The sequence below is a fragment of the Crotalus tigris genome, unplaced genomic scaffold, assembly GCF_016545835.1.
Source record: "Crotalus tigris isolate CLP2741 ecotype Arizona unplaced genomic scaffold, ASM1654583v1 scf7180000017903.3850313, whole genome shotgun sequence".
Classification (NCBI taxonomy): Eukaryota; Metazoa; Chordata; class Lepidosauria; order Squamata; family Viperidae; genus Crotalus; species Crotalus tigris.
The window spans coordinates 1400016-1419931 of NW_024096713.1; the positions used below are offsets into that span (position 1 = coordinate 1400016).

Here is a 19916-nt window from a genome sequence, read left to right on the forward strand (position 1 = left end):
ACATAACACTTTTTATGGTGGTTGTTAAGCGAATCACCATAGTCATTAAGCTAATCATATGATTGTTAAGCAAATCCAGCTTCCCTAGTGGAAATCAGCAAAAAAGGTAGCAAATAGTGATCCTGTGACTACAGGACATTGCAGCCAGTCCTAAATGCAAACTGGTTGCCAAGCACCTGAATTGTGATCGTGTGACGTCAGGGATGGTGTGATATGTGAGTACAGTTCATGAGTCACTTTTTCCAAGGCATTATCATTTTGACTGAAAAGTTGTAAGTTGAGGATTACTTATATCCTGATGGAAGTCTCTGCCTTTTATTCAGTTATCTGTGTGTAAGATGGACTGATCAATTGCTTTCTCCAGTACAGGAGATGGATAATCCACGGATGGGTTTTCTCTGTCTGCCTGCTCTTGAGACCAAGTAGCCAAAGCTTGAGACGCCCCCACTTCCTGTGGAGTCCATTCTTAACTTGGTCTCTGCTCGGAGAAGACTCGTTTTGGCGTGGCTCTCAGCTTATCAGGTTAGACAAGAAATCCATTGATTGATTATCCCTTGATAATTGGCTTCCCCTTCCCAAAAAATTTCCACCTATAGGAATTTAACCACAAAATTTTCTGGGGATCAGTCCTGATCTCAAACCTAAAATTAAAAAGGGGATTGGTGGGGAGGGAAATTTCCCCACAGATATCAGCCAGCCCCAGGGCTCTGGGGGGTGAAAAGGGGGGGAAGAAGGCATCAGCAGAGACTGCTTGCTGAACCTTTTCCCCAACCACTAAGTTTTTCCTTGGGATCATCCCTGATCCTATATTAAAATTGAAAAAGGGGGTGCGGGGGGGGGGAAAACTCCCCACGGATCCCAGTCAGCCCCAGGGCTCTGGAGGTGGAAAAGGGGGGAAAAAAAGGCATCAGCAGAGACCACTTGCTGAGCTTTTCTCCCCAACCTTCCAAGGGATTTTTTCCTCAAATTGGGGGAAAAAATAACAATCTCCAGGTCCGGATTCAAACTTGAATTCGGATCATCGGAGATTCCCTAGCAGCCCAGGGCAACCGCGGGCGCCATTTTAGTTGCCGTTTTCAGACAACAAAGGCAATCCCTGGCTGGGATTCCCTTAAAACGTCACAGCGCGCCAAATTTAAATCCCCGGGCACAAGCAGCTTCTGGGAGGCTGCGGAGCTTATCTTCAGAGGGAAACGAAGCACAGGAAGGGAGTAAGCCAACCAAGAAACGGAGGCTAGAGAACCCTCCTGGGATCTGCAAAGCCCTTTTTCAGGGAGAAACGAGCTGTGGCTGCCATCTCTTGCCAGAGAAAGGCAAACCGAGCTTAAGGAAGCTCTACATCATATCTGGAATCACTGATAGAGGCGGAATAGGAGCACACAACCAGCGCTCCACCCCCGATACACACATATAATAATAGGACAAAATATAATAATAATAAAAATAGATACATAAATTTTAAAAATAATAATAATAATAATTAAAAAAAAATTTTTTTTAAGCTAAAAATTAAGCGACTGCAGGGCCAACAGGCCTAAAGACAGAACACACAATATTATCATCATCACCATTATTGTTGTTGTTGTTATTATTATTATTTTATTATTATTGTTGTTCCTATTATTAGTATAATAGTAATAGTATTAATAAGAATAAATTCCGCTCTAGGTGACCGCCATTTGATACCTGCTGTGTATTAAGTCAGGCCTACAGACCCTTTTGAGGTCGCCACTGATATTTTTTGCCTCCCTTTTCCTTTTTCTACTGGTGCACGTTGCCTGGTCACCTAAGGCCTCCGGGCGGAACCCAAAGAGTGGTTCCAAACGTGCCTTCGGTACCTCCCTCAGCTACCGTGACCTTAGCCCAGAGAGAATATTTTTGTTGTGGTCGGGTGATCAGGGGAACAGTCCTGGTACTTGTTCCAATTTCGCTCCCGCCAATACTTGCCTGCCTGAGCGTCTTCTCAGTTTTTCTGGGACTGCTCAAGCGGAATGGAGGGACCCTCGTTGCCTCAATCCATGAGCACGACCCCTCCACCTCCCAATTACGGCTGCAACACACCTTCTGACCAGAAGGCGGCAGGCAAGTGCAAAGCGAAGACAAAACACTCGCTCAAGAGGCCCTCCAAGTTGGCGGAAAAGCAAGCCAGCCGTAGGCACCAGGCCCTGGAGAAGGAGTTCTCCAGAGCGCAGAGGCAGGCCCAATTGGAATTGGTTCAAATGGTGGCCATCGAGATGGAATTACCATTGGGTCCATCCACATCAACCCAGAGCGCGTGGTCCATTCCAGGAACACCGCAACCGCCATCTACATCAGCCCAACAAACAACCACGGCGGCAGGCACAACCACTGAGTCCAACTCTCCACCTGCGGTCACCACACCCAAAGGTAATGACATAGGGGACATCTGGGCAGATGGACGGCTAGAGGCCCTATTAACCAAAGTGGTGGACCGAGCCCTAGCACAGCGCTCCGCCCACCACGACCAGGGGCCCTCCATCTCAGCCATGCCACACTCAGAACTCCCCTCAGAGTCCTCAGGCATTCAGGAACCCGTCTCCCCGGCCCAGTCCTCCATGAGTGGTTATTCTTCACCACAAGAGGAGGATCAACCTGGGATCTCTATGTCAGAGGATGAGGAACTTCCCCCTGAGCCCCCCTCAGGGGGATTATTTAATCCCAACCGCTTCCTCACGATACTACGCAAGGCCACAGCCATTGCGGACATGGGGACGGATCAGTTTTCTCAGCCGCAAGCGACACCGGCCACCACATCCAGACCCGTATTCGTAGAAAAGGTGACAACGCAACACCATATACCTTGCCCCGCCATTTTCCTGAAAGGGATCAAGAAGCCATGGGACTCTCCCGCTTCCTTCCCATCAGTGAGTGGTACGGACAAAAAATTATACAGCACTGCCACAGACCTCAATGAGGCCTTAGAAATTCCTAAAGTAGATGAAGCCTGGACCCCCTTGGTCTCCCAGACAGCCATGGCTGGGGACCTAGTGGAGGCCCTTAAGGCAGATGACAAAAAGTGGGAACAAGCCTTTCGCAAAACCCACCAGACAGCGGCATGGGCCATCAAAGCAGCCACCTCGGCCTCCTTTTTTGTCCGGGCCACCCTCATCTGGTTGCAACAACTACAAACCATAGTTCCTATGGAGGACATACGAACACACCAGGACCTGGCTAAGATGGTAGCAGCCACGGAATACGCTGCAGACGCAACGTTCCAATCGGCCATTTTTTCATCCAGATCCATAGCATCCAACATAATTGCCAGGAGAATGCTATGGCTAAAACACTGGCAAGCTGACACCAAGGCTAAGTGGCGGCTAGCGACCGCCCCTTACTCAAGCAACGGTCTGTTTGGGGAGGCCTTGGACCCCTATCTTGTAGAGAACAAAGACAAGCGGAAGGTCATGGCACACTTGAACAAAAGGTCAGACAAACGTACCACACCTTACTTTCGTAGGCAGTCCTTTCGTCAACCGACAACCACGCCTATCAGTCAGGCACCCAAGCCATTCACTCCCAGGCAGAACAAACCGTACGGCCGCCCCTACGACAGACCGGGGTTCCAGCCCAGACAACAAAACCAGTCGAGACGACCCTTTCGTGGAACGGGTCGTCCGTACCGGAAGACAAAATGACTCCTACATAGACCTACCCATTGGAGGAAGACTAGCTCACTTCTTCCACCAGTGGGAGCAGACCTCCACGGACAACTGGGTACTACAAACCATCCAGTCCGGGCTGTCCCTGGAGTTCCTGGTCACACCCCCAGACCGACTCATCAACTGCTCGGTCTCCAGGAACCCCACCAAATGCAAACTCATGCAGGAGGCCATCCAACACCTGCTGGACATTCAAGCAATAGAACCGGTCCCAGCGGAATACAGAGGCAGAGGATTTTACTCCGTCCTCTTTGTGGTTCCAAAGACTTCAGGAGGATGGAGGGCAATCCTGGACCTAAAAAACCTCAACCGCTACATCACATACAAAAAATTCAAGATGCAATCCCTTCAGTCCATCCTGGGAAGCATCAGAGAAGGAGACTTCCTGGCATCGATAGACCTCACGGAAGCCTACCTTCACATCCCCATCCACCCAAACCACCGCCGGTTCCTACGTTTCTGTTACGGGGGAAAACACTTCCAATACAGAGCTCTCCCCTTCGGTCTATCTTCGGCACCCAGGGTATTTACCAAGATACTAGCAGCGGTAGCCGCCAAACTGAGAAAAATCCCAATACGCGTCCAATGTTACCTAGACGACATACTAATCCAAGCAACATCCCTACAGACAGCTCAGGCGGACGTAAGGACCGTCATTCGCGTCCTCCAATTACACGGATTCTCAGTAAACTTTCAGAAGAGCCAGACAGTTCCCTTGTCCAGGCTGCTGCATCTGGGGGCCATGATAGACACAACCAACTGTATGGTCTATCTCTCCCAAGACCGGGTGGCCGGCATCAGGGAACTGGCTCGCTGGGTTCACAGGCAACGTTCAGTTCCGATACTAACACTTTCCCAATTATTGGGCAAGATGGTATCGGCCATAGCCATTGTACCCTGGGCCAGGCTCCACCTACGGGAACTACAGTGGTTTCTGCTCCCGTACCAACGGCAGAACACCAGCGCATCCAACCACCTAGTCAGGGTCACGGCACAAATCCGCAGGGCGCTACGCTGGTGGTGCTCTCGGGCCGTGACCAAGGGGTCACCCTTCAAGGAACCAGTCAGAGTTACCATCACTACAGACGCCAGTCTGTATGGTTGGGGAGCCCATCTGGACTCCCGGTTTGTACAGGGACGTTGGTCCGCCACGGATCTGAGAAACAACATCAACTGGCTAGAACTCAGGGCTATCCACCTAGCCTTGCAACAATTCAAAGACAGAATCAGAGGCCACCACGTTCTAGTCCTAACAGACAACGTAGCAGCCAAGGCGCACATCAATCGGCAGGGGGGGACCAGATCAAAAACCCTGATGACAGAGTCACGACTCCTATTCAGCTGGGTAGAGCCCAATCTGAAGTCACTAAAAGCGGAACACATATCGGGGACTTCCTAAGCCGCACCACAGTGGACCCTTCGGAGTGGGGGCTACACCCGAACTTGTTCCTAGACATCTCCCGCAAGTTCGGGTACCCGATCCTCGATCTGTTCGCATCATCAGACAATGCCCAGCTCCCCAGATTTTACTCTCGTTACTTCAACCCGCGAGCAGAGGGGACGGACGCTCTGAGAACTCAGTGGCCTCAGGGTTTGCTTTATGCCTTTCCCCCACTACCACTCATACCGGCGGTCATCCGAAAGCTGATTCAGGAGCGGGCAGAAGTGATCCTAGTAGCACCATATTGGCCACAGAGACCGTGGTTCGCCGACCTGATGAACCTGTCTCAGTCGCCCCCATGGAACATTCCCCCTCATCAAGTGTCCCTACACCAGGGAACCATCAGTCACCCGGAACCCCAATGGTTACAACTGACCGCCTGGCACTTGAGCGCCAGATAATGGCACAGGAACTATTCTCTCCCGGGGCCATTACCATAATTCAAGCTTCACGCCGTCCGGCAACAAACCGCATTTATGACTCCACTTGGAAAAATTTTTGCCTTTGGTGCAGGGAACGGCAGTTTGACTTACACAAACTCTACATCCCTCAGATAGTAGATTACCTCTTGGAGGGACTAGACAGAGGCCTCGCCCCCGCGACCATCCGCAGGCAAGTGGCGGCCTTGTCCACCCTCCTCACCTGCACGGATTCGGTTCCCTTAGCTCACCACCCCAGGATCTGCGCCTTTATCAAGGGCGCCTATAACACCAGACCTCCAGTAATTCACAGGTACCCGTCCTGGGAACTACCGCGAGTCCTTCACGCACTCACTCAGTCACCATTTGAACCATTGGCGACCGTTTCCTTGCGACACCTGTCGCTAAAGGTGGCGTTCCTGATTGCCATCACATCGGCCAGACGAATTTCGGAACTGGCCGCACTGTCAGTCAGAAACGACCTATGCATTTTCCACAAGGACAGGGTGGTCCTTAGGTTAGATCCTGCCTTCATACCGAAGGTGAATTCACTCTTTCACAGGACACAGGAAGTAATTCTCCCAAACTTCTGTCCAAATCCAACACATGACCGGGAACGGCAGTGGCATACATTGGACGTCCGCAGAGCCTTGCGGCGTTATATAAAGCGTACAGAACCCTTCCGCAAATCGGAGGCCCTATTTGTGTCCTTCCAAGCGGGCACCTTGGGGCGGAAAGTTTCCGCGGGCACCATTGGAAGGTGGATCCGAAGCTGTATCGCAGAAGCTTACAATGTATCATCCCTGCCGCCCCCAAGTCATCTCACAGCCCATTCCACCCGAAGCGCTGCAACTTCGGCGGCATGGGCTACCCAGGCGTCAATCGAGGAAGTTTGCAGGGCCGCGACATGGTCCTCGCCTTCCCCGTTTATACGACACTACAAGATAGACCGCTTTGCATCGGCGGATGCCTCCTTTGGTAGGAGGGTCCTCCAGCAAGTTGTCTCAGAGATCAATCTACCGGCCTTATCTGTTTCCCACCCCTTGGGACAGTGAGGCTTTGGTACGTCCCATCCGTGGATTATCCATCTCCTGTACTGGAGAAGGGGCGTTGGTCTTACCTGAACGCCTTTTCTCAGTACGGAGATGGATAATCCACACCCACCCCAAGGCCAGCAGGCCGCTAGTAGGGAGCTGAGAGCCAATACCTCGTCAATCATCAGCCAATTCGCCCTCGTTAAGAATGGACTCCACAGGAAGTGGGGGCGTGTCAAGCTTTGGCTACTTGGTCTCAAGAGCAGGCAGACAGAGAAAACCCATCCGTGGATTATCCATCTCCGTACTGAGAAAAGGCGTTCAGGTAAGACCAACGCCCCTTTTCAGGCAAATCATAGAGTCCAAGTCAATTTCAAACCAGTCTGGATTTAATTTTAAATTCTCAACTCCAGTACTCTAATGAAAGCTAAAATACAACATTATACCAAACAGGTTACACCTGCTAAAGTCAGTGGTTTTAAGTTTAGCTCAGATTCTCAGCCCATAACATCGGTAAAAATAAATTTTGTTTTATGCTAAATAACACAGTAATTTCTGTTTCCTGACCTTTATCTTCTCCAGTTAATGCTCTGGAGGAGAGCAGGAAAGCTCTTAATGGTATTAGAGTATGGATTGGGAAGTGTGATATTCATATTCCAAGTCATGAATCTTCTAACTTCTTTAGTCTCACCAATCTTATATGGTTGTGAATATAAAACATGAGTGCGAAAACCATGGATAATATTGGGAGTAAAGGCTGGAATATCAGTATAGGATAAACTCTGAACATTGTGATACTGTAGTATGAAAATGGGTTGTATGAAACTCTGTATTGACTTATTGCCAGTACCTTGTCCCAATTATATTCCCAATCCTTGCTTAAGTGAATCTTTAACAGCATGATTCTATGGGATGCTTTTAAATCATCCAGTTCTGCATTAAAATAATTCTTGTTTGTTTTTTAGATATCAGTGTTGACCATCCAGATGAAAAGTCTATTATCACCTATGTAGTGACATATTACCACTATTTTTCTAAGATGAAAGCCTTAGCTGTTGAAGGAAAGCGAATTGGAAAGGTATCTCGCTTAAGGTTTTAAATACGGAATGTAGCATGCTTATGTGTTTTTCTGGCAGACTTATTCAGTTTAATCATATGCAAATTTTAGTGCCACTGCAATAACACTTTTTTATCTCAGTGTGGAATTGGCATGAATTATTAAGGGTGAATTCATTCACAGTGTAGTGAATCCAGTGTAATCCATGTAATCCTCCATTAGTGGGGGAAAGTGGCAAGAAGGTGACAAGCAACAGGGAGAAAGCAGAACTATTTAACTCATTTTTTTGCATCTGTCTTTACACAAAGGGAAAAATAGTCCAACCTATCAAAAACAGTACCATAAAAAAAAATTAGAAACACGTTAAGATAGGCAAGAAAATGGTAAATGAGCACCTGTCTAGCCTAGACGAGTTTATATCACCAGGACCAGATGGATTGCACCCCAAAGTTCTCAAGAAAGTGGCAGATGTGATCTCAAAACCACTGAACTATATTTTTTGAAGATCCTAGAGCACAGGGGAACTACGAGAGGACTGGAAAAGAGCTGATGTAGTTCCCATCTTCAAAAAAGGGAAAAAAAATGGATCTAGGAAATTACAGACCTATCAGCCTGACCTCAATACCTGGGAAGATTCTGGAAAAGATAATCAAACAACGAATCAGCGAACACCTAGAGGCAAACAAAGTCATTACTAAAAGCCAACATAGGTTTGTCAAAAACAGGTCATGTCAGACAAATCTTATTGCACTCTTTGACCAAGTGACAAAATTAGTGGACCAGAGGAATGCTGTGGATTGGACTTCAGTAAGGCATTTGATAAAGTAGATCACAACCTACTACTTGATAAGATAGAAAAATGTGGGTTAGACAATATCACTACCAGATGGATTCATAGCTGGCTGACCGGCGATACTCAGCGCGTGGTCCTCAATGGAACTACATCTATATAGAGGGAAGTGTGTAGTGGGGTGCCCCAGGGCTCTGTTCTAGGCCCGGTGTTCTTCAACATCTTCATCAACGATTTGGACGAGGGGATAGATGGGGAACTCATCAAATTTGCAGACGAAACCAAGCTGGCAGGAATAGCCAACACTCCAGAAGACAGGCTTAAGATACAGGAAAATCTGGACAGACTTGAACACTGGGCGCTATCTAACAAAATGAAATTCATTGTGAAAAAAGTAAGGTTCTACATTTAGGCAAGAAAAACCAAATGTACAGGTATAGTATAGGTGGTACCTTACTCAATAGTAGTAACTGTGAGAGGGATCTCGGAGTCCTAATGGACAATCACTTAGATATGAGCCAGGAGTGTGCTGCAGCTGCCAAAAAAGCTAAGACAGTGCTAGGCTGCATTAACAGAGGGATAGAATCAAGATCATGTGAAGTGTTAACAACACTTTACAATGCCTTGGTAAGGCCACAGTTGGAATACTGCATCCAGTTTTGGTCACCGCGATGTAAAAAAGATGTTGAGACTCCAGAAAGAGTACAGAGAAGAGCAACAAAGATGATTAGGGGACTGGAGGCTAAAATATATAAGGAACGGTTGGTGGAATTGGGTATGTCTAGTTTAATGAAGAGAAAGACAAGGAGAGTCATGATAGCAGTGTTCCAATATCTCAGGGGCTGCCACAAAGAAGAGGAAAACAGGCTATTTTCCAAAGTGCCTGAAGCAGGACAACAAGCAACGGATGGAAACTAATGAAGGAGAGAAGCAACCTAGAACTAAGGAGAAACTTCCTGACAGTTAGAACAATTAACCAGTGGAACAACCTGTCTCCAGAAGTGGTGAATGCTGCAACGCTGGAAGTTTTTAAGAAGAGACTGGACAGTCATTTGTCTGAAATGGTGTAGGGTTCCTGCCTGAGCAGGGGGTTGGACTAGATGACCTCCAAGTTCCCTTCCAATTTTATTATTGTTATTATTAAGAATCCCTTTTAAATATTCTTAGGAAAGCTAACATTTTATCTGGGCATGTGCATTTTTTATCCATTATCCATTATCTCAGCAGTCCCAATGTTTTAAATTCCATTTACCCACTTTTTTTGGGCTGCACTGAAATACATTGTGTGAACATACACACTCATAGACATGAACACTACCTTCACATTGCCATAACTTTTATCTGAAGAAGTCTGACCCTTATCTCTTTGCTTTGAACTGCTTGTTACAGGTGCTTGACAATGCAATTGAAACCGAGAAGATGATTGAGAAATATGAGTCTCTTGCCTCTGATCTCCTTGAGTGGATTGAGCAAACCATTATCATTCTGAACAATCGCAAGTTTGCTAACTCATTGATTGGTGTGCAGCAACAGCTACAAGCATTCAATACCTACCGCACAGTGGAAAAACCGCCCAAGTATGATTTATTTACCATATCATTATCTTTTGGGTTGGGAGAGAAGAAATAATCCCAGTATAATAAACAATGGGAATCATCTGGCAATTTTCATATGTTAATCTTTAGACAATTAGAATCTAGTAATGTTTTCCCAGTGAAATACTAGATATATATCCTACTGTTCATCCAGGGACTTAAGATGATATGTACCACTGTCTTTTTTTGGTTTCTTTTGGGAAGAATTACATTAAACTAAGTATTCTGCTTAGTTCATGGTTAGATATCTCAAATTCATGCCTGTTACTAAATGTAAAAGTCCTTCTTCTTCCCCTTGCAGATAAGACTCCAGAGCTTAAGTGGCTTGAGCCATGAGCATTCATGATTTTACACTATAAATAAGGGTGCTTGCCTTTATTGTAATGTCAATAGAACCATAAATCTGAACACAGGCTACAGACAAACCCAAAGTGATTGCCAGTTATAGGAAGCAATATAAAATGTATTATTATATACAATCCAAAATAATTGATACAATAGTAGTAAATCATCTTGGCAATGTATTTCTCTTGGTGCTGAGCATTTTCTGTGGAAAATATTAGTTTATAAACTCTGTAGCCTTTAACTATCTATTATGCACTTTTGACATTTTTAAAGTAAACCTGATTCTGCTAACTGAGGACTTCACCATTAACATAGTAAGTAAGAAGTTAGGTTCGAAATTTGCTAACCAGATGTTTAACACAAAGTAGGACCAAGAGAAAAGACATTTAAAATGTGGACATTTCAAGAGAATGTAAAAAGAATTTGGTTTGTTTCTTTCAAGAGCAGGTAGTTAAATGTCTACAGTGTCATTTGAACTAGTTGTTAGTAGGTATATGCATCATGTGCCTTGTTATCAGATTATTTATTCATTTATTTAGCCAGCATGGATTAATATGGCTACAATAACTGCTCATCTGAAGCATCCATATATAGAGATGGAAACACCCTATTGTTTCTTTGCAGAGTTAATATTTGCCTCTGGATTTTAACCACACTGCTTTCTTTTCAGATTCACAGAAAAAGGAAATTTGGAAGTGCTGCTTTTCACCATCCAGAGTAAAATGAGGGCTAACAATCAAAAAGTGTACATGCCCAGAGAAGGAAAACTCATCTCAGATATCAACAAGGTAAATATAGATTATATAGATATAGATATATAGATATTCAAAACCAAACAAATAAACATGAGCACCAGGGTCCACTATAAAATTTTAATAAAATTTAGTAAAACACCAATAAAATTTCAATAAAATTTCAATAAAATGCCTAGCTTTCGTCGGCAACTGCCGACATCATCAGGGCTCAAGATGCCGGTCAGTAGGAGATATAAATATAAAGAGGAAAGGGGGCAGTGTATCATAACGGAGCAACCTGAATGGAGCAGGGGAGGGGATGATGGAAATTCACAACTAAATAAAGTGGGGGATGCAATGAAGCAAAAAAGGGGAGAAATATTCCATCAGACCCAGAATCTATCAAAGAGAAAACACCTGATGCCATTTACATAGGCAGGAAATGCAAGAAAGGAATAATTGCTAATAAGAAACTGGCAACAGGAAAGCAGCCTATTCCATCAGGCCCGGTGATGAGATCTAAGAGCCGGGTGCAGATCCTGGCCAACCAGTAAAGGGGACTCTCCTACTGACTGGCATCTTGAGCCCTGATGATGTCAGCAGTCGCCAACAAAAGCTAGGCGTTTTATTGAAATTTTATTGAAATTTTGTTGGTGTTTTACTAAATTTTATTAAAATTTTATAGTATTCCCTGGTGCTCACATTTATTTGTTTGGTTTTGAGTATGGATATACCCAGGGATCATGTTTTTAGTGTAATTACTAATATATATAGATATCTAATTTATTTTGTTCTCCCAGTCCTAGTAATTGAACTATGGGATGATCAAGATAGTCCTGGATAGGATTTATAGTAACAACACTGTGACTTCCAAATAGTTTGGACTTAAACTATCAAAAACCCTTAGATAGCATGGTCTAGTTAATTCTTGTCTATTAATTAATTAACTAAGCCAGTTTGGTCTAAGCACCAGGTTGGAAACAGTGAGGTTGTGAGTTCTAATCTTAATTTCGCATGAAAGCCAGCTGGGTGACTTAGGGTCAGTCACTCTCTCAACCCAACTCATCTTCCATGGTTGTTGTGGGGAAAATAGGAGGAGTATTAGTATGTTTGCTGCCTTGAGTTATTTAGAAAAATAATAAAGGCGGGATATGAATAGAGTTGAGGCTCTAGAAAGAGTATAGAGAAGAACAACAAAGATGATTAGGGGACTGGAGGCTAAAGCATATAAGGAACGGCTGCTGGAATTGGGTATGTCTAGTTTAATGAAGAAAAGGACGAGGGGGGACATGATAGCAGTGTTCCAATATCTCAGGGGCTGCCCCAAAGAAGAGGGAGTCAAGCTATTCTCCAAAGCTCCAGAAGGCAGGACAAGAAACAATGGATGGAAACTAACCAAAGAGAGAAGCAACCTAGAACTAAGGAGAAACTTTCTGACAGTTAGAACAATTAACCAGTGGAACAACCTGCCTCCAGAAGTGGTGAATGCTGCAACGCTGGAAGTTTTTAAGAAGAGACTGGACAGCCATTTGTCCGAAATGATATAGGGTTTCTTGCCTGAGCAGGGGGTTGGACTAGATGACCTCCAAGGTCCCTTCCAACTTTATTATTATTATTATTATTATTATTATTATTATTTAAAAAGAAAGTCTAAAATAAATTTTTAGAAAAATTATGGTAGGAATTAGTTCATCACATCTTCAGTGAACCGGGCTATCATATACATCCTGACCTCTAGAAGAGGAATAAGAAAGTATCTGATTGCAAAGACAGTCTTTTTATAAAATAATGCAAATCCAAGTGAAAGTGCATGCTGAAAGGACTTTTTTTTAAACAAAATGGAGCCAGACATAGTAGGTGATGCAAACCAAAAATAGAGGAATGGTATAATGAAACTCTCAGTTCTCATTCCACATTTATTTTGGATCGCTAGAAGGAGATAGCCCAACCCCCAGACTCTTCTTTTCTAATAACCACTATCAGGATCAGCTGTCCTGTTTCATCTCTGCTTCTTCACACATTCCTCCCCTCTGAGTTTCCCAGTGTTCTTACTTAATACAGAAGAAAGAAAAGGTAATCCCTAGAACAGTGTTTCTCAGCCTCTGTAGCTGTGGACTTCAACACCTAGAATTCTGGCTGGCTGGAGAATTCTAGGTGTTGAAGTCCACACATCTTAAAGCAGCTGAGGTTGAGAAAGACTGCCCTAGAAGATGTATGTGGTACACAGGAATAAACTTCTAACTTAATTTTTTATGGAGAATGCAAGAATCTAACCACAAAATGCAAGTCACTTTTTCTGCACTGTAGAAGTGTGACTTGTCCTGGTCTTGCTTCTGGATATTATCATGATATAGACTCTAGTCTACAAAGAGCAGGACTTTGAATATGCATTATTTTAAAATTATAATTTGGTTTCCTTGAGTCTATGCATGTTTAGTTTTACCCAAATGAAGCCATTTATAATCTTCAATGAAAATAGGCCTGCACTTAATCACCTGCTGTGGAGAATAGTTTTCAGGAAGGCTGTTATGGAAAATGATTGTTGGGATGAATAGGAAGAATATGCTGCTACATGACTTCCCTTGCCCAGGCAAACTCCCCATTCAAGTAGGGACAAGAGAGAGGATGTTCAAAGGGAGAAAAGTGTATTATGGAACTGCTGAAACTTATTGCAGTGCAACAAAGATGCTAGAAAAGAAGACAATTAATCGCTTTACTGGTTCAGCCAGATGAACAGCAACCGGTTCGACAAGATCTAGTAGAGATAATGTACTTTTAGAAGGATAATACTTTATAATTTCCTTTTCGTCCTGGTTGGAATTCTCAGGGCAGCTGTTACTTTCATGCATAATTGCAGCAGTAAATTCCTCATGTGTGAAATGCTTGTAAGTTCTTAAATATCCTTAGGTTCCAAACAGCAGGACATCTGAAGATTTAGAAGCATCTTGAATACAAGATGGCTGATTGAGAAGTGAGAATTGTTTATTTTTTATAAGGAAGATCTGATAAATGATCTGGCTCCCTTGTTTGCATTCTGTTAAAACATGCAATATATTATATGGCCTTTCCTTCAAACAGATAACTGACTAAATGTTTTGGATTAAAGGGAGCTGAGCATTAACTGAATAAGAGTCCCTTTTTCTCTGCTAGATCAGTTTGCTTTATTGGAATATTTCTATGATGGCTTTTGCTGCTTTAATTGTATTTGCAAAGTTTTCAGGATGCATTTCTCCATTTCCTGGGAAAGTACATATGTTGCTAAGATAAGAATAGAAAAGCAGCATCCTGACTAAAGGAAGTCCTATCCAATTCTTTCTTCCTAGCAGTTTTTCAGGGGTTTCACTATAGCCATGTGTCCTTGAAATGTTTCCTTTTATAAAGTGAAACCTATCTTTTCTGAGTCAGCCATACGGTTTTCTGATTCAGGCTCTGCCTATTGCTATGCAGAATCTAGAACCCTTCAAATGAACCACAGAGAGGAAAACTCCCAGGTGAAACAATACGATTTTATGCTATTTTATAGGAGCATAAATGCTATAACTGATACTTCTAATGCTTTGGTCAGCCCTGAAGGTCAATCACAGGCTTTGCCTCTGAGGTTTCCTAAATAATATCAGCAATCCAAAACTATCTTATTAAATTATTGTGTAATATTGATCCAGTGCTGAAATAAACATTTACATTTCCCATTTTTTTTCTTTGTGTAAACTGTACATTTGCTGATTTTTTTTATTATTTACTCAGGCCTGGGAAAGACTGGAAAAAGCTGAACATGAAAGAGAACTGGCATTGCGTAATGAGCTCATCCGACAGGAAAAACTGGAACAACTTGCTCGCAGATTCGACCGTAAGGCAGCTATGCGGGAGACTTGGCTAAGTGAAAATCAACGTCTGGTTTCTCAGGTGATGCTTTTAAACTATTTAGGCAAATAAAGCCGCACTATCTAACCTGGGGATAATTCCCATTTGCACTAAGTGTTTCTTTGATTTATATCTTGCATTTCCTTCAGGATTCTGAATAAACCTACACAAAATACTTATGAACTACTTCCTTGCATTGGATATCTATTAACCAGAGAACACAGTTTGTCTACAGAAAATTAAGTCATGTTCAGGTTTACTGCACATTTTTTTTAATTTCTAAAATGATGTTGATTCTACCAGAAATGGCAACCCTTACTGAATTCCAACCCTTCATTGTAGACAATTTAGACAGACTGTGGTGGCATCATCGTGTCAGAAATGTTACTAACCTTGTGCCACTTACTGTGGTAAAGGGCAGGGAATTATGACTAGGTAAGAAACTGGACCAAAGTTTACTGGTGAAAAAGAATGGAAGTCTGCAGTTCCACATGTTCAGGATATGTGCATTTGCATTTTGCAAATGCAAAATATGCATTTGGTATTATATACATACATCAGCAGTAGTGGTATACCTTTACAGCATTGACTGAGTTCATACTATTGCTAAGCCATGCTTGCTCATCTGGGGCTTGTTGAATAAGCCACAATTGGCTGAGTTCATTCCATGTGCTAAGTCGTATGCTACTTTACAAATTAGAATGGCTAGGCTTACATAATACAATAATAGACTAAATCTATTATGGAGTAGTGAGTGTCCCAGACCACTGTACAAAGGGTTAAGACTTTGATCACCATCCTTGAACTAAACTATATTGATGATTCCACATGATTCAGGAGAGAATTGGAAGAGTAAGGTGGGGAAACATCACAGGTCAACCAAACCTTTTAAACAAGTTGCTGGTCATGTTCCACCTCCCAAGTCCACTTGATCCTAAGCCAGTGGTACACCTATGACAACTGCAGAAATGTAATAAGAGGCTGTATGGTAAACAATCTCAATACCATTGTACTAATCTACTTAATGCTTCCTCTTATAGGACAACTTTGGATTTGATCTTCCAGCTGTAGAGGCTGCAACAAAGAAACATGAAGCTATTGAGACAGATATTGCAGCCTATGAAGAAAGAGTCCAGGCAGTGGTTGCTGTTGCCAAGGAACTTGAAGCAGAGAACTATCATGATATTAAACGCATCACTGCAAGGAAAGATAATGTGATTCGCCTATGGGAATATCTCCTGGAGTTACTAAGGGCACGCAGGCAACGACTAGAGATGAACCTTGGTCTGCAAAAAATCTTCCAAGAAATGCTGTATATTATGGATTGGATGGATGAGATGAAGGTAAATGGCAGAACTGCATGCCAACTGTATTCAGAAAAATAAGCAAGCTTTCATTATACGTTTATTAGGCAACTGCTCTTATTTTCCAATGAGACAAAGGTATGCACAAAGCATATGCAGAGTCTTTGGTTATAACTGTTCCCATTATGACTTATTTCTCCTCTGAGTTAACAAGGAGGCTAGAATATATTCTGAAAAAGTAGAGCAGATTTGGATTACATCTTTGGGCTTAAAGTTAGTCCTTGATTTATGAACTCAGTTGGAATCAGAACTCTTATTGCTAAGCAATGCAGTAGTTAAGTGACTTATGCCCAATTTTACAACCTGGTCATAAGTCATTTTTTCAGCACTGTCATCACCATGAATGGTCATTAAACAAATGGTTGTAAGTCGAGGACTACCTGTATATCAAATTGTAATAATTTTGTTGCTATGGATCTTTTAGAACTGAGCTGCTGCCAGTACCTGCTCAGATTTTTTTAAAAGTGATGTGCTGTCCATTGTCTTAAGAGCTTATTCCCACTTTCCTTTTACAGAATAGTGCAAAATAGATACTTAGTCAATTGCGAAGTATGAATTAGTGTATAAAATCAGACAGGTGAGGAACAAGTGCTTGAGTTCTGCAAGTATTTGTATTTTATGGAACATGCTGGGCAAGTGCAAAAGATCTGAGAAGGGCTACTTATGAAACAGTAGTCAGAAAAATAATCTTCCAATTTTTTAAAACATAAACAAGTAGGAATTTATGCTTTCTCCAATTGGTTATATGCAAACAGGTTTTGCTACTGTCTCAAGATTATGGCAAACATCTCTTGGGGGTAGAAGACCTGCTGCAGAAACATGCTCTTGTGGAGGCTGACATTGCCATACAGGCTGAGCGAGTGAGAGGAGTCAATGCATCTGCCCAAAAATTTGCTACAGATGGGGAAGGTAAGATACTTGGGTTCACTCTTAGATGTGTACTTGACCAATTGGTGATGCTAGTTGTAACCCCATGTGCATTAGGTGTTCAAAGAGATAGAAGATGCCAATTATTAATGTATTGTAGCCACCCAAAATCACTTTTTGTGAGATGGGCAGCCACATAAATTAGATCAGTGAGTACATAAAAGTAAAATGACAAGTGGATGGGAACAGATACACACTCAGATTCTCTGGACATGCCTATTCCTTCTTATAACTATGCTTCGAGCACAATATTTAAAGAAGATGCTCTGAAACAACACATGTAGATAAGATGTGTACAGTCATGAAATCATATATATTTGATCAAAGTTGGTACCACTGGTTACATAGCAGTATACTTTTAATTTCTTAGCCGGTAAAATATATTTAAAACAGATTTAATAATGATGGTGACCAAGCTCCAGTTCCGGCATTTTTCACTAATTTTCCTTTCCATTTCTTCTTTCTGGCTTAATATAGCCATTATTCCAGATGTAATAAAAACAAAATGCCAGCCAAATCTGGGCACATGATGTGAAGGGTTTATATAAGAAAAATCTGTTGAGGATAATTATGTACCTTTCATGGGATTTCTTCAGAATTTCCTACAGTTTGCTGATGTTATTTCATCACATCACAGAAGGAAATTTTAAAGGATTCTTTAGAACAAAAGATTATTTTGCTCCCTGTTTGGAAAGATGCATAGAACCTGGTCTGTCTGTTTGCATCTTGGGAAGTGGTGATGGAGGAATGAAGACTGATATCTGAAGTTCAACCAGAGAGTTGCTTTCACTTGCCCTAAAAGATGTCTCTGAAGATTGCATTTATTAAATTAAAATCATTTAGATTGAAAAATCTATGACCAGATTTTAAAGAACTAGCATTCTCTATGTCTGTTGGTGTAAGTAGTGTAATATTCTCTTGCAACTAATTTTCCATGCCCTCTTTCTGCCGGTGGACAGGTTACAAACCCTGTGATCCACAAGTTATTCGAGACCGTGTGGCTCACATGGAATTCTGTTACCAAGAGCTATGTCAGCTCTCAGCCCTACGTCGTGCTCGCTTGGAAGAGTCACGACGTCTTTGGAAATTCTTCTGGGAAATGGCTGAAGAGGAGGGATGGATAAGAGAAAAGGAACAGATTTTGTCATCAGATGATTATGGAAAAGACTTAACCAGCATTGTCCGGCTTCTTAGCAAACATAAGGCATTTGAAGATGAGATGAGTGGTCGGAGTGGTCATTTCCAACAAGCAGTCAAAGAAGGGGAAGACATGATAACTGAGAATCACTTTGGGTCTGAGAAGATCAGAGAGAGGATTTCAGATATCCAGAATCAGTGGGCTAATTTGGAGCAGCTCTCTTCCATACGGAAGAAACGACTGGAAGAAGCTTCCCTGCTTCACCAGTTCCAGGCTGATGCTGATGACATTGACACATGGATGCTGGATATCCTCAAAATTGTCTCAAGCAATGATGTTGGCCATGATGAATACTCAACTCAATCCTTGGTTAAGAAACACAAAGATGTGGCTGAAGAGATTGCGAGTTACAGGTCAATAATTGACTCTCTACATGAACAAGCTAAAGCCTTACCACAGGAGTATGCAGAATCCATAGATGTACAGAGCAGATTGTCTGGAATAGAGGAAAGGTACAAAGAGGTTGCAGAACTCACCCGGCTTCGTAAGCAGGCATTGCAAGACACTTTGGCTTTGTATAAAATGTTCAGTGAAGCAGATGCTTGTGAACTTTGGATTGACGAGAAAGAACAGTGGCTGATTAACATGGAGATACCTGAGAAACTGGAAGATCTGGAAGTGATACAGCACAGGTAAGAGCCCTTGTAGCTTTTTTCAATTCAATGTTCATTGAGCAGTGGGCTTAATCATTAATGCTTGTTGGGTCTTTTTTTTTCTTTTTTTCTGTTCTAGATTTGAAAGTTTAGAACCAGAAATGAATAGTCAAGCATCACGTGTTGCAGTGGTCAATCAGATAGCTAGGCAGCTGATTCACAATGGACATCCAAATGAAAAAGAGATCAAGGCACAGCAAGATAAGCTCAATACAAGGTAATATATTTGCCTCTGGTCTCATTTTGTCTATTTCTTTTTAGCTTTAAATATATCTTTTATCTAGGACCAGACATATATTGTATCATTTATTATTTATATTATTTATACTCTTAGCAGGGGTGTCAAATTGCCGGCCCAAGGGCTGGACGCATCATCCAGAAGCCACGCCTACCCCATTGCCAGCAAAGGCAAAACCGTCCTGATACATTGTGCGACATCATGTGATGTTGCGAGTTTGACATGTCTGCTCAATAGTGTCCATTCAAAATTGAATGCTCCTGAAAAATAATAATGATCAATTGGCATTTACATTTGTCAGCCAAATTGCTCTCACTACCCTAGTTAAATTTGCCTTCTTTCTTTATTCAAAGATTCTAATTATTTGCCAACATTAATTAAATAAATGATGTTATGTGCACCCACCTTTCATATATCTTTTGGAATGTTCAAGTATTTTAGAATGTAATAGAATAATATAGTTGTTAAATTTTAAAGTATTATATTGAGAGCTACAAATAAAGAGACAAAAGCATATTGCATTTTGAAACATGGAACAGAGAAGCAATGATGAAAATGTGAAGTTCACTGTTTTTTTCCT

General features: G+C 42.5%; 1 protein-coding gene across 4 annotated transcripts in view; it reads left to right on the plus strand.

Annotated features, from left to right (window-relative positions):
• Positions 1-19916, plus strand: part of SPTBN1 (spectrin beta, non-erythrocytic 1) — a 220935-nt gene that overhangs the window by 155879 nt on the left and 45140 nt on the right. For all 4 annotated transcript variants that reach the window (XM_039344336.1, XM_039344337.1, XM_039344338.1 and 1 more), the window contains 8 exons: positions 7540-7652; positions 9811-9998; positions 11032-11149; positions 14840-14998; positions 15997-16299; positions 17076-17229; positions 18207-19077; positions 19178-19315. In XM_039344336.1, the coding sequence (XP_039200270.1) occupies positions 7540-7652; positions 9811-9998; positions 11032-11149; positions 14840-14998; positions 15997-16299; positions 17076-17229; positions 18207-19077; positions 19178-19315 (2044 nt within the window). The remainder of the gene's footprint in view (positions 1-7539; positions 7653-9810; positions 9999-11031; positions 11150-14839; positions 14999-15996; positions 16300-17075; positions 17230-18206; positions 19078-19177; positions 19316-19916) is intronic.